This window comes from Amblyomma mixtum, chromosome 5 (assembly GCF_055824585.1).
Source record: "Amblyomma mixtum isolate Tamu chromosome 5, ASM5582458v1, whole genome shotgun sequence".
Taxonomy (NCBI): domain Eukaryota; kingdom Metazoa; phylum Arthropoda; class Arachnida; order Ixodida; family Ixodidae; genus Amblyomma; species Amblyomma mixtum.
Genome location: NC_143016.1, coordinates 33925057 through 33952996, shown reverse-complemented (window position 1 = coordinate 33952996; position 27940 = coordinate 33925057). Strand labels below are relative to the sequence as shown.

The 27940-nt window shown below is 48.5% G+C and overlaps 1 protein-coding gene across 2 annotated transcripts in view; it reads left to right on the top strand.

Moving 5' to 3' along the window:
- The window catches only part of LOC149341701 (uncharacterized), a 70446-nt gene that overhangs the window by 22026 nt on the left and 20480 nt on the right, over nt 1-27940 (top strand). For both annotated transcript variants that reach the window (XM_089543868.1, XM_089543867.1), the window contains exons 2-3: nt 23333-23551; nt 24738-25045. In XM_089543868.1, coding sequence (XP_089399994.1) covers nt 23378-23551; nt 24738-25045 — 482 coding nt within the window. In that variant the 5' untranslated portion in view covers nt 23333-23377. The remainder of the gene's footprint in view (nt 1-23332; nt 23552-24737; nt 25046-27940) is intronic.

Genomic DNA, 27940 nt, shown 5'->3' with positions numbered 1-27940 from the left:
AACCAGCACACCCAACCCTGAGTTGATTGAAAATGCATTGGCTACGAATAATGTTAGTCACTTTTCGATATCGTGAAATTGTTCACTAGCTGCAACAGATTCCACCAAACACTCAGGCAAGATGTTACGATTATGCGAACAAGATAGTTTTAATAAACTTAAACACCATGCAGTTCGTTCATTTCTTTCTCTCGATGTGTCAAACTGCACCAGGGTTTTCTAGTAACTTTCTATTGACAGGAGCATATACAGAGAAGTAACAGTCTACCGGCTTTGTTTTAAAGAAAGGTGCATAGAATGTAAAAATTATTTTCTTGTAACTTTCTACTGACAGGAGTACATACAAAGAAGTAACTTCCTATCAACTTTGAATGAACAATTGTTGATAGAATGTGAAGGTTACTACAAGGTTACTAGCGTAAAAAGAATGTTAATACAAATTCTAAAGAAAGTTGATAACTATTTTGTAAGGGGTGAAATCAATTAGCATGTGATGTTGTTGGGCAGACTTATGTAGAAAAATTTGTGTTAGGTGTGGAGACGTTTCTGCGGAAATTAGGTGGAAATTTGTAATTCTGTTTTTGGTAACTTGGTAAATTGGTTTTTGAGGAAAGGAAATGGCGCAGTATCTGCCTCACATATATCGGCGGACACCTGAACCGCGCCGTAAGGGAAGGGAGGAAGGCGGGAGTGAAAGAAGAAAGAGAAAAAGAGGTGCCGTAGTGGAGGTCTCCGGAATAATTTCGACCACCTGGGGATCTTTAACGTGCACTGACATCGCACAGCACACGGGCGCCTCTTGCGTTTCGCCTCCATCGAAACGCGGCTGCGCGCGGTCGGGTACGAACCCGGGTACTTCGGCTCGGTAGACGTGCGCCTTACCACTGAGCCACCCCGGCGGGTAATTCTGTTTTTGTGAATGTATTTTTTGCTATGAAAATTGTAATTATAATTGTGTTTGTATATGTTTTCCCTTCCTGTAATTACTCTCATTAGAGGGTTAACAGTATGAATAAAAGTAAATAAACATTTAGCAAGCACATTCACTCTACAACAAGAAAAGCAGCATATGGAATAAGAATATTATACTCGGGGACAACTTTGCCCATGCCGCAGCGGCAAGGCAGGAAAGGGAGAGAGACAGGCGTTTGTCCCTGCGCCGTGGGGGGTTTGTGAAAGGGGGAAAAGGGTGAAAGGGGAAGTTGGAGAGGTCAAAGGAGAGAGAGTGCGGGGTCGCTAGAGATGAGAAGACCGCTCCCCATGAACCGGAGACAAAGACCCGTCTTTTTCCCTTTCCTGACTACCCTCGGCTGCATTGCCCCCCAAAAATGTTCCCGAGTATAATCATGATGCGTTGATATTTTAATATTAGCAACCTGATATCGCTTGATCACGCATTCATATAGAGCCACATTAGCTAGTGTGTAAGTTCGCTGTTGGTGCAGGTGCCCACAAAAGTTTTCGGAACGCCGAAATCACAAAAAAGCCTCAACTTTCTCGCGGCGTAGAGGCACAGCCAGGCATTAAAGAGTGCATCGTGCTCTTTGCGGAGGAAAATACGGAGTCCATTCTTCAGTTCTTGGAAGCATGCTGAAACTGCTCAGAAATTAAGTTTTGTAATATTCGTGTTCCGAAAACTTTTATGTGCGCCAGTACATGTAAACTCACTTGTTCCCCTTCCAATGTACCCAAAATCAAGCTTAAGCATAATAATGTTTAGGCCCTTCATGTGAGGAGCTTGATATTTTCTTAGCAAACATAGCATTTTAGTAGTGTCGCGCCCTTGCAGATCTATATATAAAAAAAAAATTGGCTGTGGCTCGGCTAAGGTTAAGCCCGGATATTTCGAAGCGAAAAGCTCTCGCTGCTTTTCAGCCAACTCCCAAGCTACCACATCTGGATCGGTGTTTCTGCGCCGTCCGACTGTTGCTTCTTCTTCTCCTTCCATGGCGAGTGTCTGCGCCTTTTCTATGGGCAAGCCTATGGGCAAGCCTGTTCTATGGGCAAAGTATCTGATTATACCTTATTTTATCTCAATCAAACATTTTCGTTTTTCAAATTTGGCGCCGGGTTGCTTTGCCGTCCACTTACTATATCCTCGTCCCGCCTATTCAATCTACAAACGATTTTTGCTGATAATTAATTAAATAATATATCTGAATGAAATTTTTGTTCAATGTATTATTGCTCATCAATTATATCTCTATTCATTTGACACTTTATTTTCACTCTTTTGACTATTTTTGCACTATTTTGCCATCCACGGCTGCATCAAAACGTTCTGCTGCATTGCCATCCACTGACTATATCGACGTCCGCACTAGAGCACTGCACGGGCCTGAACCTGAGGCCCAAGCCCGGCCCGGGCCCGAGACCTGAAGCCCGAGCCCGGCCCAGGCCCGCGGCTTCAAGCCCGGGCCCGGCCCAGGCCCGCTAAATTATCGCTCTAGCGAGCCCGGCCCGGCCCGTGAACCCCGGAGTGAAGCCCAGCCCAGGCCCGGCCCGGCCCGTTTCACAGTAACGCTTGAGGTATACTGCTCACTCTGAGCAAGTAGACTGCTACTAGACCGATAAGAAACTGGCCGACAAAGGTTCTGAAACCACAGTCTGGCTTGCAGAAAGTTGGTTCTTTTTAACCCAGAAGGATGTGATTAAAAATAGTGCTCGCCAGGCCCTCTTTTGGACAGTGATCTCGTGTAGGTGCGCAAAGATAAAATGGGAAGTTCCGAAAGCCAAATAAAAAGGGCTGCATACGCGCGTAATAGACTACTTTGCATTCCCCCATGATTTTAATCAGTTATATTTTTCCGCCCGGAAGAATAAACATTAAAGCTGCCTAGCAAGCAGTGGGATGACACTTTTTTAGTGAACGCGATCTCACAGGTTGAACTCATAGCCGAACTGGTCGCCTTTCAGCAGAAAAGAAAAGCTAAAAGGCTTGAGTATTTCACGGTCTGTGTTTTGAAGACTATAAGCGTCCTTAACTAATATGTCCTTCCAGAATGCCTTTCTAATAGTGTATAGGTATGTTTTGGGATGACGAACGATCAATGGTCAATTAGGACCGGTTAAATTTTACTCTTGCTGGTGGAGGAGAAGATAACGCGCGAACCACGTGATACCTTACAGGGCAAAACACTTGTCATGTCAACCAGGCTGAAGAAGCGAGGAGAGATAGATGTGGTTATGAGCTGAGATTTACAAACTCTCGCGAGCTTTTGTGGCTATTTCATTTACGAGACGTTTCGGTATTCTGATCAAAAAGAAAACCAAATGCGCATTAGTTTGGGAATTTCCTTGCATGAGAAAAATATAGCTGTAAAATAAAAGCTATGTTTTTGGGGCTTAAAGGGGCCCAGAAACACAATCTTATAGTTGACTGTTCTGCCTGTTGATCGCATACAGTGAGTAACAATGGTGCTGTTAGCGTCGGTAATACCGCGTATATTTCATTTTTTTAATATTTTAACGTCCTCCCAAAAACAAATTCATGGCACTGATGGTGTCCGCCCCAGTGGCGGGTTTTAGCAGCGGATATGACATCACCTGGCGCGAGCTGATGATTGAACAAACAGTAAATATACTGCAAATTGTGTGAATAAATAGAGACACATTTTGTCATCTGTCGGTGTTTTATATTAGATCAACAAAAACAACTTGTTCGTCTTAGATAAAAGCCCTGCAAAGCAAGTAAAATAAAAATACACCACCAGGGGCTCTGGCATGCAAACGACGCTGCCAGTCTCAGCAAAAACGAGTTACAGAGAGCCCGCAACCATAGAGTGCAAAGTTCCGCGACGTGCTCTGGCAAGCTGTTTTGATTGGCTGCGGCAGGTGCCGTCATCAGGAGAGCGAAATAGGAGTGGGAAGCCCCGCCAAAATCGAGTTGAGGGCAGCGTTTTGTTTGCTTGTATTTTGAAATTTCTTCATTGAATAACTCCCGTACCTGTGCATCGATTCGTGTAATTCTTTTTAAGTCAGCATCTGTGTGACATAAAGAATCCACCTGAAGTATAGCCGGTATCCCCCCAAGCAGTGTTTCGCAGCCTCTTTAAGGGCCCAAGGGGAGTCAGGCTGTGAGAGACACCGAAGCAGAGGGCTCAGGATAATTTCGACCACCTGAGTTTCTTAACGAGCAATGATACTACAAAGTACATGGCTGTCATGCTTGCCGCCTAAATAGAAATGCGGCCGCCGAGGCTAGGAGCATACCCTGGTTCACCGGCTCAGTAATCAAGCGCCTTGACCACTAAGCCACCGCGGCGTGCAAATGAGGAAATAAATAAGTCAATGAATAAAGCTTAGTTTTTTTCTCAGCGCATACTATAACCGTTAGCTTATCCGTGTCGCTACTCCAATGCCGCAGTTGTGTACTTCGCTCTGCAATATTGAACGAATAGTCCGATACCAGCCGTTTCTATGTGGACCCAAGCCCAGCTCGGGTCCGCAGCTTTAAGCCCGAGCCTGGCCCGGGCCCGCAACTTCAGGCCCGAGCCCGGCCCAGGCCCGCAACTTCAGGCCCGGGCCCGGCCCAGGCCCGGCAAAACAAATCATGTCCCGGCCCGGCCCGGCCCGCGGGCCGGGCCGGGCTTGGGCTTTCGGGCCGGCCCGAGCCCGTGCAGTGCACTAGTCCGCACTATTCTGACGTTTTTTCGACATTTCTGGCTCTAATTAGTTAGCTAATCCTCCTATCGACATACTTTTTTTTTGCGCAGCATCCTCGCATCATCCTCTTTCGATTGCAACAACTCGTTTGATGCTACCTCTTCTTTCGTACTGAACAACTTCTGGTTGCCAAAGCCGAAAACTAATTACGAGATATTCACGGCTAATTTTTGTACTTCATTAATATGGAACTCATTCATCATCATCGTCATCATCAACATCCTGACTGTGCATACTGCAGGACAAAGGCCTCTCCCATATCTCCAGTGGCACTGTACAGTGCCAGCTGCGGCCAACCTATTCCTGCAAACTTCTTAATCTCATCCGCCCACCTAGCTTTCTGCCGCATCCTGCTACGCTTGCCTTCTCTTGGAATCCACTCCGCTACCCTTAACGACCAGTGCTTATGCTACCTTCGCATTACATGCCCTGCCCGAGTCCATCTCTTCCCCTTGATTTTGACTATGATGCCATTAACCCGTGATAGTTCCCTGAGCTACTCTGCCCTCTTCTTTTCTCTTAACGTCACATCCATCATCCTGATTTCCATAGCTCTCTGTGCTGTCCTCGAATTAAGTTGAACCGATGGAACTCGTTATTGTTGCAAATAAAGAAGATGTCACCAATTCATTCATTTAAGCGCGAGTTGAAAGAGTGCATGCACTGAAGTTGACATTTTTTCTTGTTCATTTGTCTGATTCAGATTTCAACGTAATGCTTGGTATTAAACATAATTCCTAGTTATGTTTCTAATTGAGGTTTTCTTTGTTTTTTGTTTTCTGCTTGCTTTTTTTGTATAGCCAAATGCAACTTGGTGTTAATTATGTAAAACAAATTTTTCTCTAGTTCTTAAATCAGTTGTTTGTACTCCTTCCCTGATGAACTGAATGGATATTGTGGTGCTGCTGCAGCTTTATTTTGGTTGTTACATTGGTTAACTATTTATAGGAGGCCTCACCTGAGTCTTTAAATTGGGGCCTGCTTTTGTAATGTTTGTGCATAAACCTTGCCCAGATTTCCTGGGCTTGTTTGCTTTGTTAAAACTTCAAACACCGCTTGGGCTTGGCATTGAGATCATGGCGTACGGAGAAAGGATCGGGCAAGGAGACTTGTTCCTCAATGCTTTTGTGGCTGAGGCTTTAATCGACTGCGGCTTTGTCTCTGCACAAGATAAAAATTCACTTCTGGCCTTTTATTCCAGAATTAAAGAAAGCTTGGAATCCCGAAAGATTGTCCTCTAGAGAGAGTTTAAGCCTCTCGACGTCCTCTGTTAGAGTGCCCGTCCTAGATGCTCGCCGCCGTCATCTACTAATCCGGCTACTTCTGCCCGCTTCTTTAAGGTCCTCATTCCTTTTTCGAGGGGTCGAGAGAGCGTCCCTTGCTGGAGCAAGAGATTACGAATCGTCCTATCGATCGGCTTTGGAATGCGTCTTATTATGTGGACGTTGCCCGGCTGCTGTTATTGCTTCTACCGCCGTGTCTGCAAGGACAGATGGGTGGATAAACATCTCTGTTCTGGGGGACAGAATGAAACCATCCCCGAGGTCCTGTGCCACACAGGCGGCGACCGCCGCATAGCTCGGGCCAGCGCTTACGCGCTGTGAGGCCGTAGAGCGTGAATAGACAAAAAACGATATCTATAGGAAGTCAATAGAGGCAATAAGAGGTCTATAGACTGTCTATAGACCGTTTTTATAAGGGATAGTCGCATAGATGTAGTAGGTGCGGAACCAAACTCTCGAGGCGAACGTTCCTGGATCTGTGACAAATTGTTTCCATTCTACTGCGGTAAAAATTCCACCGCGGTACCTCAGAGACAATGGTCATTAAACGCTGAGAACGCGGTTGCGTGTTTAATATCCGGCCACAACGATCATAATCATTCTGGTTCAAGTCAAGGAACTCCACGTGATCGAAATTAATCCCGAGACCTTACCGACAGCACTCTGCACATCTCTGGTGGAAGCTTGGATGTAGAAGTATAATTTGTAAAAAAAAATAATCCATGGCTAGCAGCCCTCTAGGCACGAGTCCACTTAAGGAGCCTACGTGCGAATAATGAGAAAGCATTGCAATTCTATTCCAATTCCGCTCCAAATTCTATCCCAATTCTTTTACAATTACACTACAATTTTATACAAATTGTATCCTAATTCTATTCCAATTCTATTCCAATTCCATTGCATTCCGTTGTAGTTGGAGCAACTGTGTGTACTAGTACTCACTATTACTTGTTAATATTTCGCAGTTTCCCGCTTTGGATGACGTCACACCGTTTAGACCATTCGCGAGTTTTGTAACGCTGCCATATGTCAGGCGACCTCGGATTTTTGTGTCGGTATGCAAGCTAAATCTTTCGCATTAACAGAGCCATGGCTCGGAGCCCCCTCGGCACGATAGCTTCACTGGTGAAACTTGAAATCAACGCCGAACTATCCATCCTTACAATCAAATACATGGACGCGCCGTTTCGTTCTTGCTAACGAGAGGGGCTTGCAAAATGTGCCTCGTCTTTATAACGACACTTGATTCATGCTTAAGGCGGCATTGCCCCTTTATTTCGAGCTTACACTACAGAAAGCCCACTGATACCACTTTGCGATACTGCCTGTAGTAGTAACAGTAGGTAATCCAGCCGAGCAAAGACAATGATGCGAGCGCAAGATAATGAACACGAGAAACAGGTGACACTGACATTGTCTCTATGAAGATGTGACCTCCGGTAAACCCTTTTCTAAAAACGGTTGCATTGATAATACTTGTTTTACGTTACGAAGCAGCGTCTGGCAGAGGCTGTTGCAAGAGGTTAGTAACGCTTAGCGATGACACTGCTTCCAAGGCCACGCCCTTAATGTTTCGAAAAAGAACAAAACAATAATGCACGTAGCAGCTGCAGCGGTCGTTTTGAAAACTTCTTCGTTTCTCGACAATTTCTGCGACTCTGTTGAGCTAATAAACGTTTTATTCTTATTGTAGGAAGCAAGGTTGTACAGGGAAACTGGTGACCGTCAGTTTTGAAGGTGAATTGTGTCTAAGTTTTTTTAATAGGCAATATGGTGCGAAATATCGAATGTCAAAAATAACGCATTTGAAATCTCATTGAATTACCTTTCCTGCGTTGCATATTTATAAATTGGTGTATCTCGCAATTATTACGCATCAAATACGGGCGCAGTTGATGCATTTTACGATGCAGAAGCTTGATTTTGGCGATGATACCGCGCGCAGCGACGGCATTTTATAATTAGGTGTCGCAGGAAAGCCACCTCAACAAGCTTTCATATGCGTATTTTTGACCTTCGATATTTCCATCTAGGTAGCCGATTAAGAAAATTTAAAAATAGGGCTCACCTTCAATGCTGACAGCCATCAATTTCGCAATATAACCTTGCCCCCTAAAATCAAAAATAAAAAAGTTTATTCGCTAATTGAAGTTAACTAATCGTTCAATTATTGATCCATATCAGGTACATGATGACCGCCTTATTGTTCAATCCAGCTCTACAGGCCGCACCTATGTGCCTCTCGCAGTTTTCGAAATAAAAACCTCTGCAGGTAAAAAAAAAGTCACCCTTCTTAGAGACTGGTATATAATTTGTGCTTTTCTTTATAACCGGATTGACGGTGTCCGTATGGTCCATGGCTGAGCAGCGTCGGCACAGCACTGGAGCACTCGAACGCTGTAGCACACAACGCCGAGCATCGCCTGAAGTTCCCTCTGCATTTGTAAATTGGTTTTTGAGGAAAGGAAATGGAGCAGTATCTGCCTCACGTATCTCGGCGGACATCTGAACTGAGCCGTAAGGTAAGAGAGGAAGGTGGGAGTGAAAGAAGAAAGAGGGAGAAAGAGGTGCCGTAGTGGAGGTCTCCGGAATAATTTCGACCACCTGGGGATCCTTAACGGGCACTGTCATCGCACAGCACACGGGCGCCTTTTGCGTTCCGCCTCCATCGAAACACGGCCGCCGTGGTCGGGTTCGAACCTGGGTACAACGGCTCGGTAGACGAGCGCCTTAACCACTGAGCCACTGCGGCGGGTTTCTGCATTTGCGCTAAGTTCGATTCGATGGGCAGCTGCACCGGACAAAAAAAAAAAAGAAATGGTGGGGGCTTTGGTTAAGCCTGGTAGGTTCCGAAAGCAGGTGTTTTAAGGCGGAAGCCTTTAATGTCTCATCGTTGTAAGCAACAGTTGTCGACAGAAATGTCACGCTTTTCAATTTGTCGAAACGGTCGTGACGTCACAGTGCGCGAATTTCAAACGGGGCCAATTGTACTTTGGCTAGTACCTATGCAACCAATTGAAAGGATCGTATAGTGTACTCCAAGTAAGTGGAACTGACCTTAGTTAATTGCTTAATTACCCAATTAGCCTAATTAACTTTTCTAGTCAGGCCATATAAATAAATAAAAACGAGTAGGAAATTGGTCGAGCTCGGGAATCGAACCCCGGTCTTCGGCGTGCGAGACGAGCATGCTATCCACTCCGCCATGCCAGCTCGATGGTTTGGAATGAACAAAGGCGCGTCTAGTGAATACAGTGTTTTAGCTCACTCTCATTCTTCTCCCTTCCCTTCCGGCAAGGCTTAGGTGTCCACCGAGATATGAGAGCAGATACATTTCCTTTCCTCAAAAACCAATTTACCGACGAACGAGCCGTAGAACCGCATGGGCGATGGCGTTCTATGGAATACCTGGCAGCGTTGCAAGACGCTGTCGCGTTCAACTCTTACAGTCGAAGCTTAATATCTTAACCAGACATCAGTGATCCCACTTTAGGTCAAAAAATGCCCTCCTGAATTTTGACGGCTGTCCACCGAGATATGTGAGACAGTGAGTGAGTGAAGAAACTTTATTTCCGCCAGAAGAAGACCCGTGCCCCTCCGGGTCCGCACGCAGGCGTCCGGGGAGGGGCAGCGTCGCAGCTGGAAGACTAGCAACGGTATAGTCGCGCAGCTTCTGCTGCCAGGCGGGTAGCGTATCGTTGTATGCTAAGGTCGGCACTTCTGAGTATGGTCTCCCATTCCTCTGCATTATTGATTCTGCCATATCCTGGGGCACTGGGGCATCTCCATAGTATGTGTTCGAGTGTAGCGGTATGCCCGCAGAACTCGCACACCTCCGCATCCTCCCTCGTGTCACCTCCTGTCCAGCTCCTCCAGAGCGGGGATGCGAAGTTTCTAGCTTGGAGTCTTCTCCAGTCATAGGCCTCAGCCGAGCTAAGCGATCTATCCGGAGGAGGATAGATCCTTTTGTTCTTTTTCTGAATGTCTGTGATGCTATTAAAGGTATTGGTTTCCTCTTTAGTGCTGAATTCGTATGAGGTGTCCACGGCTCCCCGAGGTAAAGAGGAGCGGGCGAGCCTGTGGGCGGCCTCGTTTCCAACCAGACCCGAGTGGGCTGGGGTCCAGATAATTAGAATATTGTGGGCTGGGATAAAGTCTTTTAGATATTTAGCCGCCATTTCGTGGATGCGTTCCTTGCTGTAATTTCTAATTGCGGCTTTGCAGTCGCTTACTACGTATTTGGTACCTGGCTGTTAGAGCGATCGCTATTGCAACCTCCTCCGCCACAAGGGGTTTTAAGTCAAGGTGTCTTACAACGCGTAACGTTCTGCCTGAGTCCCCGACGGCTACGGAGACGGTGTCTCCTAGCGTGCCTACCGCGGCATCAGTGTAGGCCACGGTTCCCTGTGGCATCTTGGCTAGCTTAGCAGTCAGCTGTGCGACCCTGCTTTTCCTTCTGCCTTTGTCGTGGATGGGATGCATGTTTCTAGGTATGGGAGCGATAATAAGATGCTCTCTTATTTTTCTTCCCAGATCTGTTCTGGTGTTCACTGTGCTATCTACGGTTGCCCATTTCGCTAGCTCTAGGTATTTCCTTCCTGCGGGTGTGGATGTTAGCCTTTCGATTTGCGATGTTCTAACCGCTTCAGTCAGTTCTCTCCATTTGTTATGCAGGCCCATTTTCTCCAGTATATCATTGGACGTGGAAATGGGCAGCCCTAGCGCTCGTTTGACACATTTTCTGATGATTGTGTCTAATGCCTTTTCTTCGGTTTTGTTTATTTTCAGGAATGGGGTTGCGTAGCATATCCTGCTAACGATGAAGGCCTGCGTGAGTCTTAGTTTGCTGGACTCTGAGAGTCCTTCCCCCCTTCTAGATACCTTTCTGAAGGCTCTGACGACAAGTTCAGCTTGCGCTTTGAGCTTGTCTAGCGTACTTTTGTTTTTCTCTTTTCTGTTAATATACATGCCTAGGATTCTTATTTCCTCGACAATTGGTATCGTTCTATTTTCAAGTGTAACCTCGATTGCCGGTATCCTTTGACTGCGCTTGCTCATTGCTACAAATAGCTCAGACTTTTGCGGAGAGCAGCTGAGACCCACGCATTTCGCATGCTCGTTAATGATATCCGCTGCCTTCTGTAGCTTTTCTTTCATTTCTGATTCGCCTCCTTTGTTTAGCCAGACATTTACATCATCTGCGTAGAGGCTGATGTTTAAGCCTTCTATCTCTCTAAGCTTGCGGGGAAGGTCCCTCATTACCAGATTAAAGAGAAATGGGGAGAGGACAGCCCCTTGTGGGGTTCCTCTGCATCCCATGGGGAACTCATCGGATGTGATGCCCTGAAAGGTAATGATAGCAGTCCTGTCCCTTAGGAACGATCGGATGTAGTTATAGGTGTTTTTTCCTACAGCTATCTCATTTAGCCCATCAAGGATGGCGTCATGGCTGACATTGTCAAAGGCTTTCTTAAGATCTATACCTAAGATCGCCTTCAGGTTGCCGAGGTCCAGCTGATCTACTATATCTCCATAGAGTCTTAGCATTGTATCTTGGGTGGTGAGCCAAGGCCTAAATCCGACCATTTCATCTGGCCAGAGGCCGTTATCCTTCATGTATTTGGTCAGTCTGGTCAGGATGACCTTCTCAAGCAGTTTCCCTACACATGATGTTAGTGAGATCGGCCTGAGGTTCTCCAAGCTCGGAGGTTTGCCCTGCTTGTGTATAAGCGTGATCTTGGCCTTCTTCCACTCCTCGGGGACAGCGCCTGCTTTCCACACTTGGTTGAGATACCTAGTGAGGCTATTTATTGATTCTTCATCCAGATTTCTCAACATTCTGTTTTCTACTCTGTCGAGCCCCGGGGCTGACCTTCGTTTTAGCTTCAGCAGTTCCATCCTGACCTCGGCTTTTAATATGGGGGCATCCAACTCCTCATTTGGTTGTCCCTTATAGTCGTCATATTTAGCGGCCCCATGGGGAGCAATATACAGTGACTTGAGCGTGTCAATAAGTTGCTCATCTGTGCCATTAAACTTATACCTAGCTTTTATTTGCTCAGTTCTCATAGCCGTCTTAGATTTATTTGGGTCTATAAGAAATTTGAGCAACTGCCATGTACTAGATTTTCCCATGCTTTTCTCCATTTCCTCGCATCTGTTATCCCATCTCTGAGATTCCAACTGTCGAGCATACCTTTCTAATTCTACATTGTGTCTAGCTATTTCCCTGCTTAGGTTTCTGTCCCACCTTTGGCGTTTCAGCTGGTTATTTAGCTGTTCCTTCCTTTTGAACATGCTGAAGAGCCTGCTGTCCATTCTATCTAGGGAGTCATCTACCTGAACCTCCTCAGTTGCCCTTTCTACATGCTCAAGCAGCGTTGCCGTCCAGTTCTGGATACAGGTTATGTCACTATGCTCATGTTCTTCTCTGATAGCTCTGAATTTATACCAATCCGTAAGCTTCTCTTGCCTGTAGGTTGTAGGTTTCACGCTGACTTTTCTGCTGAGCTCGAGCTCCAGCAGAAAGTGATCGCTACCCAAATCTTCCTGTCGAATCCGCCATTTCACAATACCAGCGTTCCTACATAGCGTAAGGTCGGGAGATGTGTCCGCTGTAACGCTGCTACCAGTCCTCGTGGGACAGGAGATGTCATTGGCTATGTAGAAATTGGATGCTACTATATCATCCAGTAGGGCTTGACCCTTGGCGTTGTTGCTTACGTAACCCCATTCCTGGTGCCGGGCGTTGAAATCGCCCATTATGATCAGGGGGTTTTTCCCCGCGAGTTTAGCTGCCCTTCTAAATATGGGGCCAAATTTTACTTTCATCTTTTTTGGTGGGCTGTAAATATTTAGAAGGAATATGCTACCCCTATTCTTTTTTCCAGTTAAAATTTCTACACATACTGTCTCCGTTTCCTGGTTTCCAATGTCGTGTTGGATTACCGCGACGTTGCTTTTAACATACGTTACTACCTTGGTGTCGTTGCCATCCTTAGCAGCGTACCCCTTATATCCCGATATATTCCAGTTCCCTCCCGTCTCCTGCATTGCAATTGCTAAAGGCGGGTAGTCCTGGCTGAGGATGTACTGTTGCAATAGCGATCGTTTCCTGGCAAGATGGCGGCAGTTCCATTGCCATATTTTCGACGTGCTATTGGCCATCAATTTGGATGTTACCATTACAGGCCTGGCCTATGACTTGGATGTGCCTCGTCAGCTGTTCGAGTTGTCTGCACACTACCGACTCGAGGTTCTCTAGTCTAGCGCCGAGGATGGCCCCGTGCTGTTTGAGCTCTTCGAATGACTTCTCCATTTTTTCATTTTCCTTTGCTACTATCCTTTTAATTTGGCTCTCAACTGTTACAGTTACTGCGTAATTTCCTTTCCTGAAATACAATTTTCATTGTCTTCATTACGGGCCCTCTTTGTCTTCTTTCACTCCCACTTCCTCCCTTCCTCTACGGTGCGGTTAAGGTGTCCACCGAGATGACAGAGAATTACTGCGCCATTTCGTTTCCTCAAAAAAGCGTTGTGTTCAAAGGTCAACGCATCGCGCCGAACGGGTGGTGGCTATCCGTGGACACCCTGGCAGCACTACAACACGCTGTCGCGTTCCACTTCTAAAGGCGAAGCTTAAGCGTCATTAATTAGCATTTAATTAGTATTCAGACATTAATCAGTAATTAACCATTAATTAGTGATCTGTAATCCCTTAGTAATTAGTACTCAATTATATGTGACGCCACCAGTGCCACAGAAGCAACGAAAGTGGTACGGAAAACGCTTCCGCCTCTACGCACTTTAGACAATCAAAGTGCCCCCTGAATTTTGTACTGCATATGCATAGGGTTAAGCAAACAAGGGAAGGGGGTGAGGGGCTCGTTATAAATATGACAGAAGCCAACAGCCACAGAAACCAAGGTGCACAGGGGATTTTTAATTTATTTATTTACTTTGTGGTGTTGATCAATTCAGAATATTACGCAATATGTTATCGCTTAAAGCTAATTGATTAGAAAAGCAGAAGAAAAAACAACCACTGCCGCCGGTGGGATCCGAACCCACGACCTCCGAATTACGCGTCCGGTGCTCTACCTCTGAGCTACGGCGACGGCTGTCAAATCTTCTGCTTTCGGGGGTATTTATGTTTACAAGTAACCTAACTTTGAGAGTGTTCATCAGCGCCACCCACGTTCATAAGCGGCGGACGTAGAACGTCCTGAGTTACCGCAGGTGTGACGTAGAACGTCATCGAACGGAGAGGGTGGAAGCTGCGTGAGAACCCTCTTATGCTTTCTATGGCGTCAAGGCTGCCAGAACCGAGGCCCTCGCTAAGCAATTAAGCAAGCAAGGGAAGGCGAACGAAGGGCTCGTTATAAATATGAAAGAAGCCAACAGCCACATAAACCAAGGGGCACAGGGGATTTTTAATTTATTTATTTACTTTGTGGTAAAACCCGATTTTACCCGATTTTTGCACCCCGAACGAGTTCCTAAAATATCGGGTAAAACGCGATTTTTCCCGAAGTTTTGGGCCAAAATCTCCACAAAATATGACTGCACTTTGAAACGGAACGTCTCAGACAAAGACGAAAACTATGTTGACACTGTGGAAACTGGGAGCTGTACTCGATCGGTTCCAGAAGCGGCTGCTGAGTCAGTCGTTTGATGACTACCGACCTCTCTTTATTTCCGTCATGACCGATGTAGGCTCGCTTCGCGAGGAGTTTAGCCAGTACTTGCTAGAAGCAAGCCCCACAAATGAAGGTGTTGAAATGATGGACTATTGGAACGACGCAACAGTGCGTTACCCAAGACTAGCAAATGCAGCGTTGTCATTGTTGTGCCTAGCTAATGGCAGCTGTGACGTTGAGCGAACGTTCTCTCAGCTAAGGTACCTGCCGAGACCAGACAGGGCTCGGATGGAAACCGACACGTTTCGCATGCAGATGATTATGTATCTTAATAAGGACGTGTAGAACGTCGATGATCAGCCCTCGTGAAGAAAATGTTTCTTTTCTCAAAACTGACCGTTGCCTCTCACTGCGAGTAATAATTAATTACCAAAGAAACGCAAAATTTTTCAATACTTTCTTGAAAGCAGCCCAAAATATAGCCGTAATTGTTACATACCAGTTAGAGTAAATCGAATAAATTATTACTTTGCAAATTTAATTCGATAAAACCCGAATTCTGGAACTTTTCTACGAAAAACCTGATTTCTTCCCTATTATGAAGCCGAAAAATAACGCCCGATTTTTACCCCCCCCCCCAATTTGAAAAAATATAAAACCCGAAAACGAATAACTCTACATGATATGCAGAGCCTCTAGTGGGAAGAGCGCGGCGCACCGTGCCAAGCGGCCGCCGTTACCCGACGAGCCGAGTTGGTAGCCCGTCTCTCGCTCCTGGTATGACGTCACGCTGTGACTTCACTAGGCATGATATGACGTCAGGGGTCATTCTAAAGGTCAAACATGCCAAGTGGCCGCCGCTACGCGAAAGGCCGTTTTTGGGAGTAGTATTGCTTTCACAATAAAACTGCTGCATCGTGAATGCGGCCACGCGCTCAACCCCGTACACGTTTTTCGTTTGACCGTAATTTTTTTTTTACCTTGTTATAAAGAAGAAATAAAGCTCGTTAAAAAAAAGTATCTGAGTCTTTTTACAGGTTATCCTTTCCTGACGTTTCTTTTAAATCCACTGCCTTAAAACGAATCCAAGGCACCGTTATGTCCGTACATCACAATCAATCGCCAAAATGCAAAATGCAAGTGGCCAGTTGGCCCAGGAAAGGCAATCAGCAAACTATGGTGCACAGCAGTTGCTGCACTATAACTCTCTATCTATTTGCTTTTCATTATCATCACCGTCTGAGTCTCGGGCATTACGCCTCTTTAAGCAGCTGATCCCGCTCCATCTATATTCGGTGAGGTTGCTTTGGGTACCGGGTCATGTGGGCATTCAGTTAAATGAGGTTGCTGATTCATTAGCAAGGGCCTCTCTCTGTGGCCCAATAATTGCTGTCCTGCCAACTTGCGCATATACAGCTGCGGTGAGGTTTCGCAGTTACACAATATTTCAGGAATTTTCAGCCTCGGCGCTTACTTCATCTCCCGAATATCGGCACCTTCTGCACCCTTGGAGTAGCAAAGACTGGAGTTCGCGCAGACTGGAGGTCTCTTTCACGCGTTTGCGATGCCGAGTTCCTCTGCTAAATTTCTACCTTCACAGATCTGCTCAACTGTGCCCATTTTGTGCCGAGCTTGAGACAGTGGATCACTACCTGCTGTTCTGCCGCCGATTCTCTTCTTTGAGGAGGCGCCTATTAAAAATTCCGTTTCACCAGCTGGGTCTGCCTGTGACCACTGAGGTTGTTCTTTCCTTTGGCGCTACTTCGCTTGGACGAAGCAACAGGAGTGCGCGCTGTGCAGTTCAAAAATTTCTTCTAGAAACACATCGACTCCCATGCTAATATTAATTTTATTTATTTATTTTTCTATTTGTTTTCATTTTTCTGATTATCAAACAGTTCATTCATTATTATTATTTTTTATTTTATTTTATTTTATTTGATTTATTTTTTTTCTGTCTCTCTTTCAGACAATACAAAATTGAACCATTCCATATGATGCATTCAAATTTGCACATAAAGCCGTCGTCCCATCTTCGATCTCCCAGCTAACAGGACCCCTTTCGTTGCGTCGTCCAAATTGTCAGCCTATACCCTATTAATACTCCTTTTCCTCTAAAACTCCTAATTATTCCAACAGTTCACCGCCTGTGTCTTGGCCACTCCCCCGTAGTGGGTATGTGCCATTCTACTTGAGGCCAACCAACCGACCGACCGACCGACCGACCGACCGACCGACCGACCGACCGACCGACCGACCGACCGACCGACCGACCGACCGACCGACCGACCGACCGACCGACCGACCGACCGACCGACCGACCGACCGACCGACCGACCGACCGACCGACCGACCGACCGACCGACCGACCGACCGACCGACCGACCGACCGACCGACCGACCGACCGACCGACCGACCGACCGACCGACCGACCGACCGACCGACCGACCGACCGACCGACCGACCGACCGACCGACCGACCGACCGACCGACCGACCGACCGACCGACCGACCGACCGACCGACCGACCGACCGACCGACCGACCGACCGACCGACCGACCGACCGACCGACCGACCGACCGACCGACCGACCGACCGACCGACCGACCGACCGACCGACCGACCGACCGACCGACCGACCGACCGACCGACCGACCGACCGACCGACCGACCGACCGACCGACCGACCGACCGACCGACCGACCGACCGACCGACCGACCGACCGACCGACCGACCGACCGACCGACCGACCGACCGACCGACCGACCGACCGACCGACCGACCGACCGACCGACCGACCGACCGACCGACCGACCGACCGACCGACCGACCGACCGACCGACCGACCGACCGACCGACCGACCGACCGACCGACCGACCGACCGACCAAACTCTAAGCTGGACGGCACAGTTTTCTCGATGGCGATGGCGGCATCCATCTTACTCCGTGCGGGGAACAATGTACGGAACTATAGCACGCTGCAGGCTTCGTGGAGATCTTTGTTCGATGAAGCGTTGTCCTTCCCAGTGCTTCATTTGATTACCTAAAATCTAGTAGATTAGCGAATTCACACTTCACCCACGTTTAAAATCTGGATACCACCTCTTGTTCGTTTCCTTACTTTACTGGGCAACCAGTGCTGGGTTTTTCAATAAGATCACATTCCTTCCACGTGTTTATATCGAAGAATGGACAGAAGAAGAAGAATCGTGCGCCAGCAAGGTGTTACGATGGCATGCGCATTTCGTCACGCGCAGCGCCGAAGCTCCCTTTTAGAACACTGCCTTGTACTTCGCCAAGCCAGTCGCCGCAGTGACATGTCAGACAAGCGACGCCGGCAGTCAGACGCACGAGATCGAGAGAAATCCAGTCGGACATCCTCAGCCGTCAGCGGTCAGCCTTCGAGTGATCTGCGGTCTCGACGCCTCGTTCGGCAGGAGTATGTCGGCAGACCGTCGGTAAGCGCGAACGATGCCGTCGTTCACGGAGGCACTTCCGAAGTGCCCACTTCGCGTTCGCACCTGCTGGCGCCTGACGCGGAAAACAAAGCCACCGACCTTCCGGTGGATCAACTCGGCCCAGATAGTACGCTGCGCAAGGGCTCTTCGGTCTCGGGCTCAAGCGGTGGCAAGGAACGCTTGGGGAAGAAATCTAGTGGCTCAGTCGTGTCGCCTGACACCAAAAGCGCCAGGACTCAGCAAAGTGTTCAATCGGCATCCTTGGGGAGCCTACAACGACGTACCTCGAAGCCAGGAATCGCTGGCTGTGAACAGACTGTAGCGTCCCCAGAGAACGGGCGAGCTCCGACTCGCGTATCAGCAGACTTGGAAAGCCCTAGGACGCCTCTTTCACGCAAGACATCACTCACGGACGCCAGCACCGTCTCCTTGTCTGACTTGACAAAGCAGCGATGTACCTCCAAGTCAGGAATCGCTGGTCGTGAACCGACCACAGTGTCCCCAGACAACAAGCGAGCTCCGACTCGCGTATCGGCCGACTTGGAGAGCCCTAGGACGCCTCTTTCACGCAAGCCATCGCTCACCAAGGCTATCGAAGTGTCCTTGTCTGACTTATCAAAACAGGCCGCCTTACCCATGTCTCCTCGTGAGCGGCGCGGGGGTCCTGTTCCTACCAATTCCGATCCGGAGAAGACATCGCCGGCTCAGAAGGCAGTACTCTTAGACACGCCTTCTGCGGCGCGCGCGGCGTCCCGAACTACGTTCAGTCCATCGCCCCTGGATCACAAACCACCAGCGGCACAGTCATCTGCTAGACGTAGAGTCTCCTTATGCTGTCCAGAGGCCACAACACCCCCGGATGGAGCGGACAATGCTGGCGCTGCTGCATCTTCGCTGCGATTGCGAGCCCCCAGTCTAGCCAGCAGTCGGAGCGAAGGATCGCGCTCACCTTACAAAGGGGTCAGTGTCGATGCTACTCCGCGTTTACCTCCCCGCTTCATCAGACGACGTCCGTCTGCAACCAGCACGGCCTCTTCAACATGGCCGACAGCAGACGGGCGTGGACGGGCAGCCTCCGAGAGCAGCTTTCAGGGGGCACGTCGTCTGTCCGGAGAAGCCTTGTCGCCGAGGGCCGGCTCAGCGTCCACCAGTGAGATGTGTGTTCTGCCGCTGGCTTCGGCCTCGAGTGAAGCCGCGGCTTCGCCATCACACCAGCAGCTGAAACAGCAGGCCAGGGCAGGGAGATCGATGTCTATTGACGCCATACTGGCCCCGGAACGGGCGCTTTCTTCGCTCTACCAGCCGGACGCCCCGCTCGTCGACGAGCACTCTGACGTGCGCGTGAGCGTGACCCGGGAACCAAGCCTTTTCTCACCCACCCCAGTGTCGAGTCCGGCAGCCTTCGCCGCCGTATCCAAGGCATGATGTTACGATTCTGCTGCTGCGACCCATTTTCGCTGCGACATTCATGTATTAGTCTGTATTAAACATACGAAAACCTTCGCGCTGAGGCGTAGCAATGGGAAATAGCGAGCCCGACAGAATCGCATTGAATGCTTTTAGACGTCAAAATATGGCTTTTGGCTTCAGGATCTAAAATGCAGTTAAGGCAGTTAGCCATTGGGTCGGCTCATTAATAGGGATAACTTAATGTAAGGCTCCGGATGTATTTTGTTCCCCTGGGATTCTTCGGTGGTGGCGGTGGTGAAAAACTTCAATATTCAAAGAGAGTTTGAGGGTCAAAAAACCCTGCTGCATGGTCGGTATCCTTAGTCCGGGACACCGCACGACGAGGCCCCGTCTCGCGCCCGCTTTACTAGAGCCCTTTGGGACTCCAGTGTGGAGCACTTGAGGAGGGCAGTCTCCCATGCCTCTCGGGTGGGGGGGAGGGGGAAGGTGAGGATTCTGAGTACATGCACACACCATGTGAAAGATATCGCAGATCTCTCCACAGTGCGGGCAGCGCCCATCTGTGTTCGGATCGAAGTGTTTTGCTATGGTAGGACAGAAAAGAGTTCCTGTCTGCAGACGCCGCAGAGTTCGCTCCTCCGCCTTACTCAGCCCCTTGGCAGGTGCCGGGTAGAGACGGTGGCTTCGGGTCTACACCACACGTACGTTGTTGAAGTTCGCTCCGACAGACATGCGGTTGCAGCGCTAGGGATTTCATTCCGCAACCTTAGGATCGGCAGCCCAAAGCGAACCCCACTGATCTACCATGGCATGTATTTGTTTAAAACAGCTGGCATGTTTATTTTGCCTCCACACCCACTAGAGATCTGGCGCTTTCACACGCATTAATGAATAAGCATGAATTTATAATTTATTTACCATGGATCTGTTGTGATGTACGGCTTTGGTGAGTCATGTATACGCAAAACAAAAAAAAAAATGGCTGCGGCTCAGCTCAACTAATCCCGGTTATGCAAGCGAAAGCTTTGGTATCTGGTTAACCCTCGGTTTAGCTGTGGTTAGGTCTGGCTAGACATGCAGACATGCCTAGGCTGACTGCATGCTGGCTGGCTGGCTGCTACGCTGGCCGTTTCTGTCTCACCACCGCAACATACCTCAAAGCGCGATTCAGGCGTTCATTGACCCAGGGAGCCAGTTAGGCGTTCTTTTCCTCGGAATCATCGGTGTCTAAAACGTTGTCAACGCCAATGAACACAATGAACGCCGAAGGCCTAAGGCTTCAGTGCCGCATTTCTGCCACATTGTTGTCAATGCCAATGCATGCAGCGCACCTCTGTCACTACCGCCACGTAGCTTAAAGCGCGACAGGTGTCCGTTGTCCCGGGGGAGCCAGTTATGCGCCTTTCCATTGCTTTCTAAGCTCCCACTCTTCATCGGTTTCGGCTGCCCGTTTAGCGCGTTTACGCTCCCCGTAGATTGCTAAATCCTCGCACGGTTGGCAATGTCGACCGGATGATCAGTATCGGCCGACGTCAGCGAGTGCCCACTCGCAAGGACACCGGCACCGGCTGACTTGCTTCGTCCATAGCGAGACAGCAGTGCGCAGAGGACATGGCCGCGGCGACGGCGGAGCGCGCGGCTACTGCGAGTCACGTGGTAAGTAACGTGGTTACTTACGCAGCTCCGCTCCTCCTGTTCAAGGTCATTCGTACGGTCGCGGAGAAATCGGCACCGCTAGGCGAGCGAAGGTTTCGCTTAAAAAAAATGTCAGTAAATCGAATTATGGGACCATCTTTCATCAGACAGTTCGCAGTTCTTCATTTACGTGCCTTATAAGGTCACCAGTGAGTTCTCTCGCTAGGGTAAAGTATATATATAATTTTTGTATACATACGGCCTACAAGTGGGTGTCAGTGATACCGATAAACAATCTAAGGGCGCATTCATGCTCCAGTGTCTCAGCTAAGACAGCGAAGCTTATGCAAGAAGCAAGCGCTTATGTGCGGCCTCTGCTTCGTATCGAAGGTCTCGGCCTCCCAAACGCTCCCATGGCATTTTAATTTGAAACATGCGACTCCACTTAAGTAGACTCACGTGTACGCTATCGTCCATCGCCACTGTAGAGCTGTGCCACATTTCGGCATGTATTATCTCGATAACCAGACGCCGTACGATCAGCAGCACACTACTTTGGTAGTTTAGCGACCATCAATAGAGGAGGTAGTGCTGGTACGCGTTCTTCGGAGTGAGGTTAAGGTGGCTTCTCCTTCACGACAAGCAGACGGCGCGCTTGAAGCAGATACACTTTGACTTTCCTGTTACACCTGTTGTACATGTTATACCTGTTACCTCTTAATGATATAGCCACTAACACAAGAATTGGTCCTTTATGCAGATCACACGAATGTCTTCTTTTCTGTCCCCAGCCTCTCTAAACTAGAAATAGACGCCAACAGTTGGCTATGTGAACTCTCTTAATGGCTAACTGCAAATGAATTGGAGCTATACACAAGCAAAACAAAATACATTATTTTTAGAGGTCGTAATACCAGAATTACTACGAAATTTTGCTTGTATTTTTAAAGTGATGTGATAAAGCGTACAGACGCGATAAAATTTCCAGGAGTTTTCTTTCATGAGCACCTCTTATGGAATGCACATACGACCTATTTGAAACTAAAAGGATCTCGAGTGGTAGGAGCATTATGGAGAATAAGAAACAAAATTCCTGAGAAATTTAGAGCGCTTATTTATTTTACAATGATTCAGTCCCATATATATAACTGTCTTCTCGTATGGGACACAACTACTACTACCAACTGGGCAAACATATTTATTATACAGAAAAAATCGGTCCGTGCCCTAGAAGGTTTGAACTACAGCGAAAGCACACATGCTTTTCTATGCAGTTATGGAGTACTCAAGGTGGATCAGCTTTATGAAAACAAACGAAATTTATATATAGAACAAAAATGAGGAAAAACCGTGACAATTTCGCAGAGACATATATGATTATAAATCAAAATTTGATTTCATGAAAAAGCAATACAGGCTACCAAAGCTGAGAACAAATTACGGTGCGCAAAACCTACAATCCCAAGTACCAATCCTTCTGAACAAAAATGAAGATGTTGTTACCGTAACTGAACGGCACACATCACTTGGTGTATTCAAGCGTACACTGGCCGAAATGTAGAACTAAGTGCTTCCAGTTAAAACTGTCGTCAACGTCAGGAATTATGTTTAGCTTTTTGAGTGCCTGTCACAGCTGTTACTGTTTTTTTCTTCCAATTTTAATTTGTTTAGCTTTTTGAGTGCTTATTACTGTTGTATCTTTCCACTTTTAATTTGCGTCTTTGAGTGGAGGGAACAATTTCATGGCATATATAAGTAAAACAGCGCTAGACACGGGACGAAGGAAGAACAACACAGCACAAGGCGCTGTATTCTTCCTTCGTCCCGTGTCGAGGGCTGTTTTACTTATATATGATGTACGAACTTGCCCAAGCCTCCGCCTTGATTTCATGGCATTTACCGCGATGTTTCCCCTCTGTACAGGTTGTATGGGGCCCTGAAGCTAGTCGGGTGCAAGGAAGCACCTTTTGTTCGGGATGCTTTAGTTTCTGTGTGAGGAAACTGAGAATAAACTTCAAACTTCAAAACCAATACCTGATGTGGGTCAGGTAATACTATACGAAATCTAATTCCCAATTCCAAGGCCAATGACCAAGCCGCTGTATTGCAGCATCTCAGCAAGCAAGTTGAACACATTGCAGCTGTGCCATGATGTGCAACTAGTGCCAACATGCGTACCACATTCCAGTCGCTGTTAGGCAGTGGTTAGATGTTCTAAAGGGCACCGCACACATGCAGGTGGTGTCGCCGGCAGATTCGCCGCCTGCGAATGTCCCGTCAAGTATGCTGGACAATCTTCGCTCCGTGGCGTATCGATGGGGCCGGCCGAGATCCCCCTCAATATCGACGCCGCTGTCTGAGCACACGCCCAGCCCAGTGCAGTCTCCGCCCATCACCAGCCCCACGAGGCAGAACCTAGCACTCCACAGCCGGACTCTCCAGAGTCTTCGAGAGATGGTGCGTGTCCCGGACCTGATACGACGGCGGCGCGTCTTTCTGCACACGAGAGAATCGAGCAGTGGCTTCACTAGGCAGTCCACTTAAGGCAGTCCACTAGGCAGTCCACATCGATAAAAAACCGACCAAGTCAGAATCTAGCGATTTTTCAAGGCACATGTGCGATTTTTAAAGGCACGAGGTTAAAAAAAAAGTACGCATCAAAATCGAAAGAGTAGAAGGAATAGAGATTAATTTCCCTTATTTCAAATTTTATAACTATGAGTTCTGTGCGCTACTTTTGCGAGAAGGCTTACCATTGACATACTTGGTATATTGTATTTCATTGCACCAAAAATCACATAACCGACTGTGCAGTTTGCTGTAGCGTGTACTTGGGAGTATCAGTTCATTCCTCTTTATAATCTCTTCAATACGCAGTGTGCATTATATTGGCGCGTTGTTCCGCAACTGCAGCAGCTGCAAAAACGAAATATAACAACTTTGAAGTACTAGACTTTTGTTCACCTTACATAACTAACTAATAATGGACGTGTTGTGTTGAAGTTCTGCTTCCAAAAGTCATATCCGAACTTTCTCTCTTACATGTTTCACCAGTGTAGCATCAAAATTGACTTGCTCAAACCTTATGCGATGTTTTTCTAGTGTAGCATTTTTGCACTCTTTACGAATTCAAATTGCAAAGACAAAGTTGGATGCGACTATAATTTTGACATGTCTGCATGCTGCAGAATACGATGCGCTTAATGATGCGCTCGAGAGCTTTACTTGCTAACAAAACGCAGATGTGCGAGACATCGGGCCATTTCAGTAACTCGCTTGTCAGTTACACCACGTGACGAAATAAATTGAATGCCAATGCGATTATGTCCTTTGGTGATTTGTGCATGTTGGCTTCGTCCGGTATTAGCTTAGCCATCATAGCCCAGTCAAGTCGTCGTGAAATGATCCAGATATTTTCAAGCTACGCATATGATTCAAATGGCGGACGGACTTCAACTTACTCCTGTCTTGATTCTGTTCTGCGCGGGTAGTCGAAGGTCTTGGCTGAAGTTAGTCTTTAGCGCCTCTTTATGTTGCATTTAATCTAACAGAAGACCCGGCAAGCGCTAAGCAGGAGACATTAGCGTGTTCATGACAGCGATGTGTTCACGATTGCGCGACATCGGAGACCGCTGCTACGCAGGCCCTCGGAGCCATGCACATGCCCGGCCAGCTGTCCAGGCGCAACGGTTTCTATCGGGGCAAGGACGTGGAGCGTCCGTGTGCAATGGTTCTACTGGCCAGCATGTTGGCCGTGGCGGCGGTGGCGATGGCGCTGGTGGCCCTGAGTTTCTTTTGGTCGCGGGCTCCCATCGTGCACGACGTGGAATTGTGCAAGACATACGGGTGCCGCGAGCACGCATCCCAACTGGGCGCCCAGAGCGACAGTGAGCCCGGCGCTCAGCCGTGCGTCGACTTCGGACGCTTCGTGTGCTCCAGGTGGCCCCGCAGGTATGCACCCGTAATGTCATTGTAATGAGGTCACCTGTAATGAGGTCAAAGTCAAAGTTCAAGGTCAGGTGCCCAATGGTTATAGTCATAAGTTCATTGGGTCATACTACCATAATTTGGGCCATACCACCAAGCAATTTGGTTTGACCTTGTGAGGCGTTCAAGGTCATTGTCTCATTCGCATCGAAATTGGAAGTTGTACCCCGAGGAGTAAAGCTCTCGCTCTAAAACGACTTTGACGGAAGACGCAATAACTGTCTCACTTCTGCGTGCACACCTCGACCGAAGTCGTGAAGGGAGCTAAAGAAGGGCATAGTGAAGGGAATAGTGGTTAGTGCGCTCGGTTGCTGAGCCCGAGGACGCGAGTTCAGTCGTGGCAGCGGCAGCCGTGTTTCGACTGAGACGCAACGCAGAAGGCGCCCGTGCTGTGTGAGATTTCAGTGCGCGTTAAAGAGCTCCAGGTGGTCTTAAGTTATTCCAGAGCCCTTAAAATTGGTTTTGAGGTAAAGGAAGGGCGCAGGAACTGTCTCACTTCTCGGTGGACGCCTCAATCGCGCCTTGAAGGTAGGAATGAAGGGGGGTGTGAAAGAAGAAAGAGGTGCTGCAGTGGAGGGCAAAATGATATAAAAAGTTTTTTTTTGTGAAGAGTAATGACGCAGTTACTGTCTCAGTTATCTCTGTGGACAACCGAACCACGCCGTAAGGAAAGGGATAAAGGAGAGAGTGAAAGTAGAAAGGAAGAGGTGCCGTAGTGGAGGTCTCTCAAATAATTTCGACCGCCTGGGGATCTTTAACGTGCATTGACATCGCACAGCACATGGGTGCCTTTTGCATTACGCCTCCATCGAAACGCAGCCGCCGCGGTCAGGTTCGAACCCTGGTACTTCGGCTCACTAGACGAGCGTTTTAACCATTGTCCAAACTAATTTTGACTCCCTGGGAATCAATGTGCTCTGACATCGCACAGCACACTGACGCCTTTTGCATTTCATCGACATTCGGTCGCCGCGACCGTGCTGGATCCTAGGTTTTCCGCCTCTATAATGGATCGGTGGCTGTCGCTGGCGCTTGCCGAAGAGGAGGCAAGAGAGGAAGCGGAATACTGTGGCACATGATGTGCGTTCGTTTTGGACTCGAAAGACTTTGTAAGGAAGCTGCTCATAAAACTACCAGTCGAGGCAATACCCTACCACCATTTAGCGCATCCACGAGGGGACCCGATCCTCGGCATACATGCCATTTATGCTGGGCAACTTATATCTGGGCAAGTTATGAGCGAAACTGAAGAGTTGTAAGCTGCGACATACTGCAACGCCGACTTAAACGAAGAGAGTGTCCCCTTCTACCTCTCAGAAGGTCCTTCTTAAAGCTATCCCTGCAAAAACAATTTGGGCATGCAAAACTCGTACACGTTTTCTCGCGGTATCAAATTTCGGCCTCAGCGGTCACATTTCGGTGGAAGCGAACTGAAAAAAAAAAAAATGGAGGGGACACACGAGCTCTGCCCTAACGGTATGAAGCGATAGCGTTAATGGTTTAATGCCCATGCCCATACCTGTAACATTGGCCATGCTGGATTTAGCATCCATAGATCGCTGGGAGTCCTCATACCACTCCTGACGCTGTGGTGCAGTAACTAAGCGATGCGCCACTGCCCCGCAGCTGGCTGCTTCAAACACAGCAGCCACCCTTACAACAACGACGCCAGCTGGGAATTGGCATTGTCAAAACGCCAGAAGAAACTCCAGAGGAAAAGCAGACGGATCGCTGCGGGGAACAATTCGACCACCCAAAACAACCCCGGCGAAGACAACTCAACTCAACTCACCGCGACCGACGGAGGGCCAGCCGCCGCCGGCAGAGACGCCAACGGACAAGGAACAGGACACCAGCCAAGGCGCAGGCTGCCTCCGCTCCCTAAGAACGATTTCAAAATTATCATTCGACCGAAGAAAGGACTTGCTGTCAGACAGCTTCACGCCCACCAGGTAGCCCGCGCTGTAGTCGCAGCGTGCAACCAACAATGCAAAGACGAAGATTTCATCATACGGCTCCGGCCAGGATCTAACATCATTATCGTAAGCACCCCACATGAATCAGCTGCCCAACTCGTGAGACGCATTACCAGCCTCACCTTTGCGGGACGCGCATTTGAGATGAACACCTACGTGGCCGCGCCGGACGATGTCCAACGTGGCGTGATACATGGAATTGATCCCGGGACGACACCGGAAGAACTCAAGGCCCATTTACGAGTGCGCACCCAAGGAGTCACCATACTCAGCGCCCGGATGTTAGGAAAAACCAAGACGGCCGTCATCACCTTTGACGGTCCCATTGTCCCAAAATATGTTATCTACTACGGGGGCGAGACGGCGTGCTACCCGTACCGCCCCACGAGACAAGTGTGTTATGTGTGTTTCCAGCAAGGCCACCGATCCGACGTGTGCCCCACACCTAATGTGCGCGCGTGTAGCCAGTGCGGAACGCAAAACCAGCCGACTGGACATTCCTGCACTCCAAAGTGCGTGATTTGTGGTGAGGCCCACCCTACCGGGTCGAAGGACTGCCGCGAATGACTCAAGAAAGTCAGAAGGCAGCAAACCAAGACCGCCCTCAGCAACGCTACAGGTGAAAACGCCAGCAACAGCGGCGGACGCGACAGCAGACGCCGCAGCCGCGGTGACCGCAGCAGACGGCCGCGGTGGTTCAGCTCGGAGGGAGAGACATCACGGAGCCGCTCGGGATCCCGCTCATCACGGCATCGCTCGCGGTCCCATTCGTTTTCCCCCCTGCCACCCCCTGCGGGGACGAATGCCGGGAACCAGCACCGCAAGAACGAAGACACCGGGTCCGCCCAGAAAAGCAGCAACAAGGTGAGCTGGAGAGCCGATG